Source organism: Microcebus murinus, chromosome 29, assembly GCF_040939455.1.
Source record: "Microcebus murinus isolate Inina chromosome 29, M.murinus_Inina_mat1.0, whole genome shotgun sequence".
NCBI classification, from domain to species: Eukaryota; Metazoa; Chordata; class Mammalia; order Primates; family Cheirogaleidae; genus Microcebus; species Microcebus murinus.
Window position 1 is genome coordinate 10,587,597 of NC_134132.1, and position 16,435 is coordinate 10,604,031.

At 43.7% G+C, this 16,435-nt stretch overlaps 1 protein-coding gene across 13 annotated transcripts in view; it reads left to right on the forward strand.

Annotated features, from left to right (window-relative positions):
• FAM13A (family with sequence similarity 13 member A) overlaps nt 1-16,435 on the forward strand; it is a 245,794-nt gene that overhangs the window by 217,958 nt on the left and 11,401 nt on the right. For all 13 annotated transcript variants that reach the window (XM_075998712.1, XM_075998709.1, XM_075998710.1 and 10 more), the window contains 6 exons: nt 2,687-2,900; nt 3,439-3,577; nt 4,369-4,450; nt 5,800-6,020; nt 6,655-6,738; nt 15,337-15,432. In XM_075998712.1, the coding sequence (XP_075854827.1) occupies nt 2,687-2,900; nt 3,439-3,577; nt 4,369-4,450; nt 5,800-6,020; nt 6,655-6,738; nt 15,337-15,432 (836 nt within the window). The remainder of the gene's footprint in view (nt 1-2,686; nt 2,901-3,438; nt 3,578-4,368; nt 4,451-5,799; nt 6,021-6,654; nt 6,739-15,336; nt 15,433-16,435) is intronic.

Consider the following 16,435-nt stretch of genomic DNA (forward strand, 5'->3'; position numbering starts at 1 on the left):
AGAGAGCAATCATGTAAGCATTTCATTTTGCATAAGGGAAAAACTTTTCAGTTCTGTTCTACCTGCAGGGTAATGATGAAACGTTCCTTTTTATTTTGTTAAAGCTGAAATTCTTAATGATTTTACATTGCTCATTTTTAAATAAGTGAATTCATTTGTTCTAACTATGTGCTTTAAGAGAAAAATGTCACCTGTAAGATAGAATTTCTTCAGCTGTGTTTACTAGATACTATTGGTGATACTCAGTAAAGGACATATTTGCTCTTTCCGTCTTGAAGTGATTGGTCAGGAATGGAGCCACAGAACAAGAAACGAGAAAACTGACGGATGGCCCTTTGTTAGCCACAAAGCAAATAACGATAATTCATTTCCATGATTAGTAGTTTATAGTGATTTCAATATCACAATTTCTCTTTTATTGGAGACATGTTTGGTTGATGGGCACAGACACACTCTTGTAGTAAAATTTTCTATGCAAAGAGACCATATGGTTGAAAACCACAGATTAGTTGTAACATTTTAGAAGAGATATTCTACTAGATTCAGACAAATTGAAGGGCTTCAGCATGTTAAGGTAACACCTTTTCAAGCTAAATTTTAATGAGTAGAAGTGTCAAATCAACCAGCCCACCCATATGCCAAGGTCGACATCAGACCTCATGTTGCCAAAGCCCTCTGTCCCTGCACGGCCGCGTGCCCGCCCCCGTTGTTTTGCTCCCTTTGCCACTCCTTGGCAGGCTAGTGCCTGCTGCACTACTGTTCAGGCCACCTTAACCCTTCCCCTGGTGGCTCAGTTAATTTTAGTCCTTGCAGAAAATTCCTGCTGTCTTACGTAATGCCATGGAAGAGAAGATGCAACCTGGTCCCTTTTATAGTTCCATTTTCTACAAGTGAACACTACATTTTTTGTTTTTTCTAGGACTTACTTTCCTCTTACTTGCTCCTTGCCTCCCCTCTCGGTCCACTTTTTATTCTCGTGTGTTGGCAGCTCTGAGCTGCTCATGCCTGCGCCTCACCGCTTAGGAGGAGCAGACTGGTGGTGTTAGCACAAATGACGAAACACCTCCTGTTCGCCTCCAGCTTTAGCCAAGTGTCTCTACCAACATATTCTCTGCCACTTTTTGAGCCTCATTAGATAAGAATCTGTCTTTAACACTGCTTTCATTTTTCAAAATATTTATCTTTTCGTCTGTGTTCCCAAATAACTTGGTTCTCTTGAAATTTTGAGAACCCATGAGCCTCATTCCATACGAGGCTAATTTTTTTAAATGGATGTGCTCATCTTCTCTATTAGACTGTGGGGTCTTCAGAAATCTCAGGCAGTCATCGCTGTGAGGGAAGCACTTGGCACATACATGTCTGGAAGTTGGGAGACTCTGCTTCTAGTCTCAGCTCTTGGGGTTTCAGTTTCCTCCTTGTCTGTCACCAGTTGGGTTGGGTCAGTGGTTCTCAGACCTGGCTGCACACGGCTTGGACAGCTTTTACAGGGGGAGTCCACTGGGCCCTCACCTAAATACTCTGTTTACCTGGGTGGTGCGAGAGCCTCTGTGCTGGTGGTCATTTAAATCTCCCCTCGTGACTCTGATGTGCAGTCAAGGCTGAGAAGTCACAAGATCAAATGACGCATGAAGTCACACTCAGCCCTAACATTCTGCAGTTCTCGTATGGCCTTTTTAGATAGAAGGCTGAATAAACACTTATTTAAGATAATTTTGTACATCTTATAATACGATAGTTGAAGAAGCAACAGTTGATGATTCAGACTCTAGGAATCCCAGAATTTAAGATCATGGCCAAATTGCGGCCTTATGTGATCATGGTAATCCACAAGTGAGTTTAAAGCATAACTTTTTTTTTTTTAATGCCAAGTATTACAAATGAAATACCCAATATCATTTGAGATCCATCTTTTAAATCTTTTAGATGGGATTTTTTAATATGGGGAGGTATATATGGAGGTGAGTCTTGCAGTAAGTAGATTGAAACATCACCCCCTTTTCTCCCAAAATGACAGGTCAGGATTTTGTGCTGAATATGGTTTTGTCTTACAGATCGTCTAAAATAATTTATACAGATCTTTCCTTTGTAAGGCATGCTTTTTTCTCTTGACTAATTTATGTATGTGTCTCTTTCTCTAACCGTAGTCTTGAGCGCCTTCTGAAGTTTCCAATGCCAAGCATGCATCTTAAGCATGCTAATCCCAGCGCACTAAGCAGAAGCACACAAAACAGCTTACTGCATGACCTAAAAGAAAGTTGTAAACTCCTGAATAAATAGGCTCTTGCAAGATTGATGTGGTTTCTTAGCCTGAATCCTCAGTTGTTTTTAAGGGTGTATATTCGTGACACCAAATATCTCCCTCCCTGCCACACTTGCTATTGTTTTCAATAATGTCCTCACGCAGAAAAGCTATCATCGCTGATCTGCTGGGCTCGGGACCTTCAAGGCTGTTCCTCAGGGCAGTGCTAGCAAATTCCCTTTGAAAGCAAGGGAGAATGGAGATAAAACGTAGGCGGTGGCTGTCAGATGTACCGGTGATTTCCATTGAGGCATAGTGTCCCCAGTCTGGGCCTTAGATCTAAAACGGGAGGCCATTCAGTGGGCAGCTTCCTAAAGCATTCGGGAAACAGGGGGAACAAGCGTGCTCTAAAGAACGGTTCTGACCTCTTGCCACCTTCTTTTCCAGAGCCCACGCCCGAGATCTCCTCCTGGCACAGGGAGGGCGGCGCCCCCGATGAAGCCCACCTGTCCCCGCAGGCCGGGCGGCTGATCCGCCAGCTGCTGGACGGGGACAGCGACCCCATGCTCTCCCCTCGCTTCCACACTTACGGGCAGAGTCGGCAGTACCTGGATGACACGGAAGTGCCCCCTTCCCCCCCGAACTCCCATTCTTTCACGAGGTATGTTCTCTGCTGCTGCTGAGAAAATGCCACACACCCCACACACACACACACAGCATTAGAAAAGATAGGAATGGCGCTGATGGCCGGCAACTTTTTTAAAAATGAAGTCGTGAGTCTGAGGAGAAACATGTGACCTTCTCCATCCTAGTGCACAGGCCGTGTTGTAGTTTTTCACGTGAACTGCGGCCCAGCTGCAGGGTCATGTATTGGATTTTCTTAGCACCTTCTTTCCAAAGCTCTGCCAGACTTAACTTTTAGGCCCAAAGCAAGGGTAGACATTCAGCCCTGCCTTTGCTAACCGTAAACGTGAGCTAGAAAAGGTTAGACGTATTTAATAGGTGGGACATACGGAGCTCAAAGTCACAAAATGAATCCGTCAACTTCTTTTATTCAAGAGGGCGGAGGCTGTTTTGTCCTCCTCCTCTTCCTCCTCCTCCTCTTCCTCCTCCTCCCTGCGGCGTCTCCAGCCCCGGAGCCCCTCTCGGCAGGCAGAGACTGCGCGTGGGCGGGCTGACCCGAGTCGTGTCCCTCGCAGGCGGCGAAGCTCCTCTCTGGGGTCCTACGATGACGAGCAGGAGGACCTGACACCCGCCCAGCTCACACGGAGGATTCAGACCCTGAAAAAGAAAATCCGGAAGTTCGAGGACAGATTTGAAGAAGAGCGGAAGTACAGAGTAAGTGCCCCTCCCGCTGTCCTCGTCCTCTCGTGCCATTAGCCTGTCAGCAACTCGAAGAAGCGATAAAAGGGTTAAGGGAGTTTTCTAGAGAATCTCAAAACAAAAGGGCAGAAAAAACTGGAGAGAAAACCTGGATAAACCCAGTCATCATGTGTCGGCATTTGCGCCCTTCTTGCCCAAGTGTATTCTTACAAGTAAATTGAAAGTTGAAGTCTACGTTTTATAAATTTATCAATGAGCAAGAATGGAAGAAAACTGTCCAGTGAAATCTTTAGTCTGGCCAAAACTTAATTCAGTATTATCTCCCAAAATTTCATTAGTACTGAGCTCCTTCTACCCTCAGCTGTGCCCTTAGCATTTCCCACAAGAGTGCCAAAGGCATTTTTTGTGGTGGTTGCAATGCACAACATTATCTCCTCCTCTGTTTTCTACTCTGTCGGCCTCACAGGCTGGACTCTACAAATAATGGAAACAGGGACCTCACGGGAATTCCTGACCATGAAAATCTGGCATTTTGCCTCTGAGGGATTCTGTGAAAGTATCAAAAATAACCATATGTAAAGAAGGATAGTGAATTACACTTACGACATTTGTATCATGGATCATGGTTTCCTATTCCGATAGGACTCAACTTTTCCTTCCTATTTAAGACAAAAAATGATCAAACACTTCTTTTTTTTTTTTTTCTTTTTTTTTTTTTCTATGTGCTAGTCCTTATAATCAAACACTTCTTTATTTTTCCCTGCCCCAATGTTCTAAAACATTGACTCTAGACTTCCTTTTCTCAGCCTTCCCACAGCGACAAAGCAGCCAATCCTGAGGTTCTGAAGTGGACAAACGATCTCGCCAAATTCCGAAAACAGCTGAAAGGTGGGTGAAGTGGTGGATCTGTCTCGCGGCTTCTGTACCACTGGAGCCCATCACCTCCCCTCGTGCCGGGTGCCACTGCCAAGGTGTTCCCGGCTCCTGGGAGACGCTTCCCCATGTTCTCAGTGATTCAGGGTGGCTGCTTCCCCACGTCTCCCTCTCATCTCAGTCATAGGGCAGCTAGATCAGCTAAGATTCTGCAGCATTTCTTCGTTTTCCTAAATCACTAGTAGAAGAAGAGAGGTTTCAAGTCAACACATCTTAAGCACCTGTGTAATCCAAGGCTTCGTTTGCTGGTGTGTTAGGAGTAAACATGCAGACGTAGATGAATCTGAAAAGGGTTTGGCCCTGCCCCCTGTCCCTCAGACAGCTTGCTTGTCCTTTAAGAGATAGAGTCATATAAACAACTAAGTAGAATATAAAATAAAAATAATTTCCAAATGAGGCTTGTAAATCATATAGGAGAAGTCAGCCAGTGGTTAGGCATTAGATCAGTAAATAACTTTAAAAACTTAGGGAACACAGGTGCCCATCAATACATGAGTGGATTAATAAAATGTGGTCTATGTACACCATGGGGTACTATTCAGCTTTAAGAAACAACGGTGATCTAGCACCTCTTGTATTTTCCTGGCCAGAGCTGGAGCCCATTTTACTAAGTGAAGTATCCCAAGAATGGAAAAACAAGCACCACGTGTACTCACCAGCAAATTGATATTAACTGATCGGCACCTAAGTGGACATATAGGAATAACATCTATCGGGTGTCGGGCCGGTGGGAGAGGGTAGGAGGGGATGGGTATATACAAACATAATGAGTGAGATGTGCAACGTTTGGGGGATGGTCACGCTTGAAGCTCTGACTGGGGGGGGGGGGGACATGGCCAATATACGTAACCTTAACATTTGTACCCCCATAATATGCTGAAATAAAAAAATGGGAAAAAATTAAAATTCACATAAAAAATACTTTATATATATATATATATATATATATATATATATATATATATATACACACTCTAAAAAAAAAAAAAACTTAGGGAACAAGTATGGAAAGGCATCTGCCCCACTCTGAGAACAACACACAGGCTGGTGTGGCCAGAGCGTGGATGGTGAGTAGCCAGAGCTTTCTCAGGAGTTAGGGTTAGGGGAACAGTCCACATAAGCCGAGAAGACATCATCATCATCTCAGGTTTTACGTAACAACTCGGGGATTTCTTCTGATACAGGAATTAGATACTCTCTGAAAAGTGACAGCACTGAGCAGTTACTGACACCACAGGAAAACAGTTTGTGTTTAGCAGACATCAGTTCTCATCTCGCTCTACCCCCTAAATCTTCTCAACTAGAGTCAAAGCTCAGGATCTCTGAAGAGGACCTCACTCCCAGGATGCGGCAGCGAAGTAACACGCTCCCCAAGAGTTTCGGTTCCCAGCTTGAGAAGGAAGATGAGAAGAAGCAAGAGCTGGTGGACAAAGCAATGAAGCCTAGCATCGAAGCCACGCTCGAGTCTATCCAGAGGAAGCTCCAGGAGAAGCGAGCGGAGTCCAGCCGGCCTGAGGACATTAAGGTGCGAGGGTTCCGTGACGTCCGCGAGTAACTGCGGCTCCTGAGCCTTTGGAGTGCGCGCGGTGGAAGTACGGGCGTGCTGCCCGCGTCCCCGCGGGAAGGTGATGGCTTTGCAAACCTGCCACACTCCCACGTGTCTGGAGAGGCAGATGAAACAACTGCAGAGCGGGTCGACTGTGGGTACTTCGGTTTTTGACTACAGATTGAAAGCAGAAAACTCTATTGTGTTATATATAGTGCAGAATGAACTTGTTTAGGTTAATAGCTGCTTTGGTGACTTCTGAGGTAGAAGAGTTATAGGCAAACCTTGGGGACTGTGTCGCCTGTAACCGTGGCCATTGCATGGGCCATCAGGCTAAGCCCCATGTACCTGACAGCCCTGCTCGCCTCAGTATTCAGCACGCCTTTGCGGCTGCGTGGGAGATCAAGCAGGTGTGGCTGTCCTGTTGTGTTGCCCGTGTGGCTAGCAAGAGCTCTGGAGAGCTCATTCCCAAGTGGACTTTGGATAGAGCTAGAGGAGCTATTGCAAGAGGATTCTGTTTAACTTGCTTTGCTAGATTTGTTTAAATAAAGAAGTTGGAATATTCACAAATGTTTTCCTTCTCTTTCATTTCTCTGTCCCTGCGTTTATACAGGATATGACCAAAGACCAAATTGCTAACGAGAAAGTGGCTCTGCAGAAGGCCCTGCTGTATTACGAGAGCATTCATGGCCGGCCGGTATGTCACGTACAGAATTTTCTGATCGGGGTCAGTTATCTGGCATTACAAACAGAGTTTCTATGTCCAGTATCTTGCAAATTGGGGTTCTCTAATGTTTGCTTTCTTTACTTTTAGAATAAAAGGGGGTTACTATAGATTTACACAATGACTAAGCTTTCTGAAGGCTTAGCCGATTAAGAGTTCTGCCTAGTAGACACTCCAACAAAAAATTAGTTTGCACCTAAAGTGTAGTCATCAGTGTACTGCTTCAAGGGGGAACGGTAAGGGGAATGGAGTACAAGGTGCACAGAGTCCTGGAGACTTCCGTGTTCCTGTGTCTGCTCCCATAAGCTGCCACTGGCTCTCGGTTTTCTCATCCATAAAATGCAGATGTTAATCTAGAATGAGCCGCCCTTCTGCAATGCAGTTGCAACTGGTTATTTGTCTGTAAAGAAGTTCCAGCTGACACTCAGAACTAAAAGTGAAAAGAATCCAAAATAAGGGCTTTGCCTTTTCATAACAGCAGGAAGCCTCTGAGGTGGCTTGTTATTCAGTCCTGTGTATTGGATGTTTGTTGTCAGCTGTGGGGGGTACAGTGGCATGATAGGCTTTTGCTGCCTTCCTTGAGGAACTTGTAATCAGACATCCTGCTTCTCGGTTACTTTTAATAACCTTCTGTGCAGAATGTTATCAAGAACACAGAAAAACAAATTCTTAAAAGAAGGTATAAGGAAGCGTTTAGGTTTACAGATGAATTTTTTATATAGCAAAAAAGCATAGGTCTCTTTTCCACTCTCAGCCATAACTCTATAATGGATATAGTCTTTTCATCTAAAATACATTCTTTTAAATAACGAAGGATTCTGGGCATTGCCCACCTAGTGGTGACCCTAACCCTCAGCCTCTAGCACAAGACCTGACACAGGACAGGTGCCCAGTAACTATGTGTAGGATGCATCCTCCGTGGCATTTTGGTTCTGAAGTGCCAGGTTTAAACTTAAAAAAATAATAATAAGATACTGGAAGTGATGATGATTGGTTTTGCCGGCCTGTCCCTGCAGTGGAAAAATACACTCTGGGATAATGTGCATGTTTTAGCCAAGTTTTGTATTAGATTTTTTAAAGGCATCAAACCAAGTAGTAAATGCTCTAGAGTTTCACATTGTGAAACTTTGTCCTTCTCTACTGGAGTATCCAGAACTTGCAGAGGGAGAACTGAACTTCTTTTCACAGAGATAAACGCCTTCTCCACAGTGGGCTCAGACCCCCAAAGTACAGATCTCCCGGTAGCCACTACACAGGCCTCGGGGAACGAGGTGGGACTTATGTGTTTCCCTTCTTCAACATTTCTTCTTCTCTTTGTGTGGATTCAGGCTATGACATTGATAGACTTATTTAAGTACTTAGGGACTGAGGCCCCCAAGAGCTCACGGCTGCATTCTAGGTGGACGTAACCTTGCTGCCGGTTCAGTAGTATGTGTGCTGTAGTATTTATTGCTCTGAGGTGGGAACATTCTCTCATTCTGCCTCATCTGGGGCAACGTGCAGACCCTGCGAGTCTTAGAATCAGCAGACTTAGATTCAAACCCCAGCCCTACTGAGACTAGCTCTGTGACACTGGGCTACTCAACCTCTCGGAGCCTTGCTGCTTTGTCTATATAACAGATGTGTGTTATGGGTCGTCATGGAAACCACATGACATTACAGACACACAGACATTTATCTCCGTATTTACCTGTAGGGAGTCTGGCACTGAGGGGAGGGGTGGGGTGGCTTTCGGGGTCGCACAGTAAATGATAGTTTTCACTTCTGTTACAATCATATGTTATACTCTCTGTGGCCTATTTGCAATTAAATCAGGAAAGAACTGTTTGAGGAAAGCAGCCTCGAGTTGATGCTAATGTTGGCCAGAAATTTCCAGAGTATATTATAAGCCATCAAACTTGTGTGATATTAGTACAGTTGTTTGGCTGTTTGTTTTAAGGTTCATTGTTTCTCTTGCCCATCCGAGCTTGCTCTGAAAGAGGGGTCACAGTTTGCGACCCCAAAATCGTGCCGCATCGGCATAAGGATTATTTTGAGCTGAAGGCAGTTGAGGCTCAAAAGATGAAGGAAGAGCTCTACCTTTTAGGCGTCATCTGCCTGTGGTAAGGCATGAGTTGAACTTGGAGAAAAGTCGCCCCCCTTATGCCAGGGAGAGAAGACAGCCACCACCAAGATGAGAATGTATCAGCAGATGTACACAATTAACAAAAATTAGTATAAACATCTAATTCAGGAGGCTGAGGCAGGAGGATCGCTTGAGCCCAGGAGTTGGAGGTTGCTGTGAGCGAGGCTGACGCCACGGCACTCTAGCCGGGGCAACAAGGGTGAGACTCTGTCTTAAAACAAACAAAAAAAATATCTAATTGGGCTTTTTCTAGAATTAAGGTTAATTTCCTTATAGTGATAACACAGAGGGGACTTGGGGTGTGTCAGAGACCCCATCTGACTGGTTGCTGTGAACCTCTTATATTTTAGAAAATGACTCATTTTTAAAGATCAGTACATGAAGTGCAGCGGTGCATCTGTAGTCCCAGCTACTCAGGAAACTAACATGGAAGGATCCCTTGAGTTCAGGCTATAGTGAGCTATGCCTGGGCCATGTAGGGAGTCCATCTCTAAAAAAGTATTCCATGGCACCTAGCTCCAGAAACTCCATTCCAGTTTATTTCAAACAGTGGCCTCCCAGAAACGTTGTTTAATTTTAAAACTATTTTTTCCTTTCTTTAGAGGATAAATAAGCCCCTGAGGCTAAATTTAATTCTAATCAACCTATTTTTCATAAACCCCAATGTATGTAAATAGAAGTTATGTGCTTCTCCCCCCCCAAAAAAGTAAGTAAATAAATAAATCAGGAAAGAATGTACATTTTTTAGCTCTCCTGTCATTAGGAACTAAAATACTAGTTCTTGGTCCTGTCTTATTATTCCCCCTTTCTTCCATCATTCTTTCATGTGGGTCTGGATTCTAGCATCTCATAGGGTGGGGAAGAAATGCTCTAGGAAGGTTGAGTATCATTTTCTTCTGGTCCTGGGCCCGACCCTGCCTCTCTCTGGAAGATGATGCTCCACGCTCCTCCGGGAAAGCAGAGTTCATTTGATACCCGGCCAGTCTGAAAATCAAAGAGTGAACTTTCAGTTCCTAGATTTGTGGTGTTGCCATGGTCCCTGGACTGTAAATACCATTTGGACAGCACTCTTCTCAGAAGAAAAATACACACATGTCAGAGCTAAACTATCGTCCCAAGTTCAAAGTTTTTAAAGAAGCAGGTGCTCTGGATTTTGGCTGAGTCCACAGATACCGATTTCCAAGGACACTGACTGTCAGAATCTCATGCCCAAACCTTTATCTGCTACCTCTGTACATTTTTTAGCAAAGCTGTTTGCTTTAACAGGGCACTCTGCAGAGAGGCACGTGTATAAAAAACGCCGTTTTCACACGGGCACATCATTATTACTAAAGTGTGTCCCTTTCAGCATTTAAAGATCTTATCAAGAGACCATGTCACAGACAGAGGTGCAACCAGCGACTGAGCTCACGATGTCACCTTCCGTATGTCCCACTCTCGAGAAGGGAGGGTGGGGGCCTGCTCACAGCCCTCTGGCTGCTGCTCGAGTCTCTGCCCCACTGGTGTATTTTGACCTTGTGTTTTATAACCTTGGGGACTAACACAACACTAAACATAGCCATGTTCAAATTGAAATGCAAATTATGGGGCCTTCCATAAATACTCTCCTTTGGTTAGCTGCTATTTTGGATATTCTGATCTTTGTACAGACGGCCTACTAATATTATCTGATAATGAAAGAGGGAGAGTTGCCATTTTCCAAATTAAAAGGCCAAGAACGCACTGATTAGAAGAAGCCATCTCATTTTGTCTTCTCTAACAGTTTCATGACCCAGAGCCATACCCCTACACACACACAAGCTCAAACCACGTTTTGTTTTACTAAGATTTTGAGGCGGTATGGTTTCTTGTCTGTCCGTACCATAATTTCTGACAGTGCTGTGCTTTTATGCGCTGTTCATACGCAGAGATTATTGTAAACTCAGGCAGCACTCCCAGCTTGGAAGGCAGAGTTCCTTCTGCGAAGAAGACAGTTTGGTCAAACCCTATTAGAAGATAAGCTACGTCGTCACACTGTGTCAGAGATCTTATTACACCTCATGTCTTACTTATTTGTGAAAGGAAAGTGGACTAGCAGTAGGTAAACCTGGGTTCCTGGCCCAGCTGTGTTGCCTCACGCCAATCATTACCCTCTCTGGTGCTTAGCTCTATCATCTAAAAATAATAATAATAAGGCTTTTCTACCTCTGATATTCCCTGGTTCTCATTGTATCTTTATCTTCAAAGTAAATACGTCAGTCATTTTACCTTTCACCTTTGTGGTTCTGTCCAGGTAACAGCAACCAAATTGGTGTTTCTGTAGTTTCATTTAAAGCCAAGACAAAAACCATTACAAAAGCTAAAGGCAGGCAAGTGCAGCTGCCTCATCGGGCCATTATGATTTCTGTTCAAGACTTGGCACTAATTAAATGTGGATAATTATTGGCTAGTGTTCCCTTTGTGTTTTGATGTATTTTCTGAGACTTAAAGCAACCAAATAGGGTGGTAAAAGACCAATAGATGAACATTTCTTTGAATCATAAGGAAAGACAGTGTGCAAGTGCTACCTCGTCTCATTAGATCTTCTTGTCTAGATATTTATGTTGTTTTGATTGATATGCAAAAATACATCTTAATAATAACCATTCCCACACATTGGAAAACCATTCATCACTACCATTTAAATGAAAATTAAAGTTTTAAAGCAAGAGGAATGAAATTATTTGGAAGAGACAGTATACTACTACATGCTTGGCTTAAAGTTATTTCCAAGCAATTGTGGATCATAAGGATTTTCTGCTATGGCAAAGTGGCTCACACCTGTAATCCCAGCACTTTGGGAGGCTGATATGGGAGAATTCCTTGAGGCCAGGAGTTTGAGATTAGCCTGGGCAACATAGTGAGACCCCATCTCTATAAAAAAATAGAGAAATTAGCTGGCCCTGGTGATGCATGCCTGTAGTTGCAGCTACTTGGGAGGCTGAGGCAGGAGGATCGCTTGAGCCCAGAAGTTGGAGGTCATGGTGAGCGCTGATCGTGCCACTGCACTCCAACCTAGGAACAGAGAGTGAGATCCTGTCTCAACCATGGCCCGCACCAAAAAATTCTAATCTGAATCATGGGTCTTGTTCTTGGTGATCAGCAGAATCTCTGAGCAGCTGATATCTCAAGAATAGGAAATAACAACTTCCAAACAGTTTTCCTCTGATCCTTTTTACATCAGCTGGCCCTTTATCTGTAGTTCAATCAGGATCCTGATTTGTTCATAGAACTACTGGGTTAGATTGTGCCTCAGCTCACAAACCAGCACTGATAATTCATTATAAATGGTTGAAAGTTGTAGTAACATTTAGTATCACCAAGACTTTGGCTTCAAATATATATCATGAAAATAATTCTGATGTAAACCACGTAGTATTAATTCTTACCTTTTCTATCACCTAGACTTAAAGGTGTTTGACATTTTCGGTGTTCAGCTACTTCTGTCAAATGCCAATATTAAGTATGATAGAATCATGATGAGTTTTAACTCATGCAAAGACTGGATTTTCACCCACTGGTGATTATTTCCTGAGAGTCACTAATTAAAACATGAGCAATCATAGAAAATCTAAATGTCAGTGTCATGAGCCAAAGAATTAAACCAGTGATGATCTTCATCTATTCCAACTAGAAAACTTGTTTTTTGAACAAAGAATTAGAAAGGAAGATGGATTCTGTTATATTTGTTGGATTTGTTTAATTTTACCAACTAAGTCTCCTTGTATAGTCCAAAGATGCTTCTGCCAAGTAACTAGTAATTGGATGTGAGTCTACAATGCAGAAATGCTGGCTCCTTTGTATTATTTCTATTTTTAGTATATCTTTGGTCACTCAACCATCCATTGTTTATCTTGCACATTGTTTCACGGCGTATCATGTGTTGACAACATTAGGATGTCTTACTCTCATCTGCAACATACTTAATGGATACTTCTTGTACTAAAAAAATTATTTCTTGTGTTCCAGTCCTAAATTTTGTCCTTCTATGTGTGACATTGTACAAGTCACTTTGTTTCTGTTCCTCAGGCTTATTCGTTGCTATCGTTGAACTTTTGTTAAATTACAGGTTGGGCATCCAAAATCAGAAATGCTCCAATGAGCATTTCCTTTGAGCATCACGTCAGCACTCAGCAGGTTTCAGACTTTTAAGCATTTCAGATTTTCACATTTGAGCTGCTCAGCCTTTATATCGTAAATACAGAAAAGAGCCCCAATTATATGTCTTGATGAAATTTCAAAAAGTAAACAAACTCAGGTAACCAGCACCCAGATCAAAAAACAAAATGTTGCCACTCCTCCGGAAGCCGGAAGCCCTCCTCATGGTCCCTTCCGGAAGTGACTCTCGGTCCCACCAAGGAAAACCACCATCTTAACAGCTAACACTGTAGCTTTGTTTTCTTAGTTTTGAACTTTATATAAGTGGAATCTTACAATATGTAGTTTTGTGTGTCTGGCTTATTTTCACCTGGCTTTGTTACTGTGAGGTCAATCTGTGATGTTGCATATAGCTGTGGTTCATCCGTCCTCGTGGCTATGTGGTATTTGGGCAACATGCCTTATCTATTCTGTTGTTGATGGGCATGTGGGTGGTTTCCAGTTTGGGGCTATTATGCAGTAATAGTAGTGCTGCTGTGAACATTCTTATATGTGTCTTTTGGTGAACTTAAGGCCACATTTGTTTCATATATACTTAAGAGTGCAATCCATGGATGAGTCCTAAGTTCAGCTTTAGTAGATACTACCAAATAGTTCTCAAAATGTTGCACCCTTAGCAGCTGTGAGAGTTTGGGTTGTTCACCATTGTTGTTGACACTTGACATTGTCTTCCCATCTTAGCCATTGTAGTAGGTACGTAGTAGTAACACCTGTGGTCTGGTCGTCAGTTGTCTTCATATAAAATAATTTGAGTTCCCTTCCAGTTTTGACAGTCATTTTTAATGAAATATCAACTTTAAAACTCCTTTTAGTACGGTAGATAGTAGAAGCAGGAAAATGCCAACCGCCCTTTAGTATTATGGTAAATGGAAGAGAGAAATGAAAGGTTGTTACTATCATTGGTAATGATAGAACGAACATCCACAGAATGTTTTGCATGATGGCATTATCCTATCCTAACTTGTGAACTTTATTTAAAATGTTCTCACTGTTGATCACTTTATAACAGGCAAATGCAAAAGGCAACAAAAGATAATCCATTTATGCATAATCCAGAGCTGTCTTTGAAATCAAAGGCCCAAAATACTCAAAGCGAATACTACTTGCCCTTCCTTACCTCTAAAATACTCTTGCCTTACGATGTGTGGAATGGCAATAGAATACAGAAGACAAACAGCTAACGCTAAACAAAGATATAGTCCATGTCATTCCCCATTCCCCATAACCAAAGGAAATGTTTGCATACCTGTGAATTGGGCATACCTATTTGTTTGAAATACTCACTCATTTCACAAATACTTACGGATATTTCCATTATGTCAGGCACTGACATAGTTACTAGGGATACAAAAACATAAACTCCTACTCTCAAGAGGCTGCGATATAGAGGAGGAGACAGATGTGTCAACAAATAGTTCCTATGGAGTGTAAAGGTGTTTATGAAGTTGCAGGATACCCACAGAGTGTGGTGCACGTGACACAAATGAGAAAACGAGTCAGTCCCCAGAATGGGGGATGTCGGAAGAAGTCTGCAGAGAGAGGTGGCTCTTGATCTGGCATTTGCCAAACAAAAGAGCACAGAGGAAGCCATTTCAGGGCAGAGGGAATTAGAGGAGGAAGTATGAGATGACCTAGTTTGTTTCTAGAGCCTGAGTTTTGATGAGGAGAAAAGGCAAGTAGATGATAAGGGGCTTGCAGTACTAGCCCAGGGAGCTGGGCTTGACTTCTCCCCACTGCGTGGACAGTCAGTCCTCTCAATATTTTTGAGCCCTGTGCCAGACTTTAGGAGTACACAGATAAATCAGCTCGTGTATTTTTCATCAAATGTTCCTTGAATACCTACTGTTAGCCAGAATCTTGTTTTTAAAAACACAACAATTTCACTGGGGAGAAAGGCAAGTAAATATAAGAACTTGATTACATAACTGCATGCTATTCTACTCTAATAGAAATGCACTTTCTTCTTTCCTGGACCCAGAAATTGGGAATCAGGGAACACTGAACCTTAAGTTTTAAGCAGGGATCTGAGAGTGATCATAGTTGTGATTTAGAAAAAACAGTATTACAATTAAGCAGTTGCCACTGATCATCAGCTGAAGTAGGTATTTTAAACATTTACTGAATAAGTAATATTATCAGTTTGAATAAATTTTGTGAGACTGGTAAACCTTAAATTTCATCATCTGGAGCACAAGGGCCGAAAGCATGCTGGCCCAGCTGGTGGCATGATCCCGGGAGCAGGCGCCTGAGTTCTCGTTCTCGTTTTTCAGGTCACAAAGAACGAGCGCCAGGTGATGAAGCCGCTGTATGACAGGTACCGGCTGGTGAAGCAGATCCTGTCCCGAGCCAACACCATACCCATCATCGTGAGTACCGTGCCTTTCTGTCGTTGACACAAAACCTTCCTCCTCGAATGGGCCCTGGATAGATTAGTAGCTTCCTCATTGAAGAACAGGCTTTCACAGCCGAAACAGCCATTAATATCCGTGACCCACAAGCTTGAGGAATGAAAACTTTATCAAGGACCTGCCAAAAATGAGCAAATCTTAAAGCTGATAGAATTTTTTTCCCTTTTGGGAGACATGCTTTGGCTGTGTACATCCATGTGACATGTGCTGGCCAGAGACAGGGCCCCAAGGGGACAGGGGCCGTGCTTGCTCCAGGCCTCGCCACCCCAGAGAGCGCCTCTCTGGCCCCCAGGCCCTCTGTGGGTCTCTCCCCATGCGAGCGAGGGGGACTCCCCTGGGAGTCATCTCCAGGGAGAAATGCTCTAAGGAACGCAAGAGACAGGCAGGCCTCTCTTCTCGGAGCGTGTGGGAAGGTCTAGGGAGGGAGGCTGATAATTGAGAAGTTGCTGGCCGTGGCCACCATCCTTGGACGTAGCTGCCTTTGGCCCCTGGAATTTGACTTTGTCAACAGCAAGGAGCAGCCCCTCGCCTTGAGCTATGGGAATGCCTTCCGGCCCCCCTGTCCTCCCCCCTTTCCCAGTCTGGGTGTCACCCCGGCGTGTGACGGGGGCAGTGCCCTGTGTCCCTCTCTCGGGGGAACTTTGCCTGTGTTTCAGCGCGCTCATCTCCCCAGCTGGCCTTTGGGCTTTTTAATAAGCAGACCTCACTTCGCTGTCACGTTAGTGCTGCTCCTGCCTGGCCCTGCCTTCAGTCTCCTCGCTGGCTTCCAGGCCCGCGTGGGACGTGGCCTTTGCGTTTCCTCTAACGGTCCGCTTGCTTTTACGAAGAAGGGAGGGTCTGGGGACCCGAGGCAGGCGTATCTGAGGAAAGCTACTGATCTGGAAATTTCTTACGGAATAAATCGAGCTAACAAAGGGATTAAATCAAAGAAATCATTTTCATTCTCTAGTCAGGAAACCTT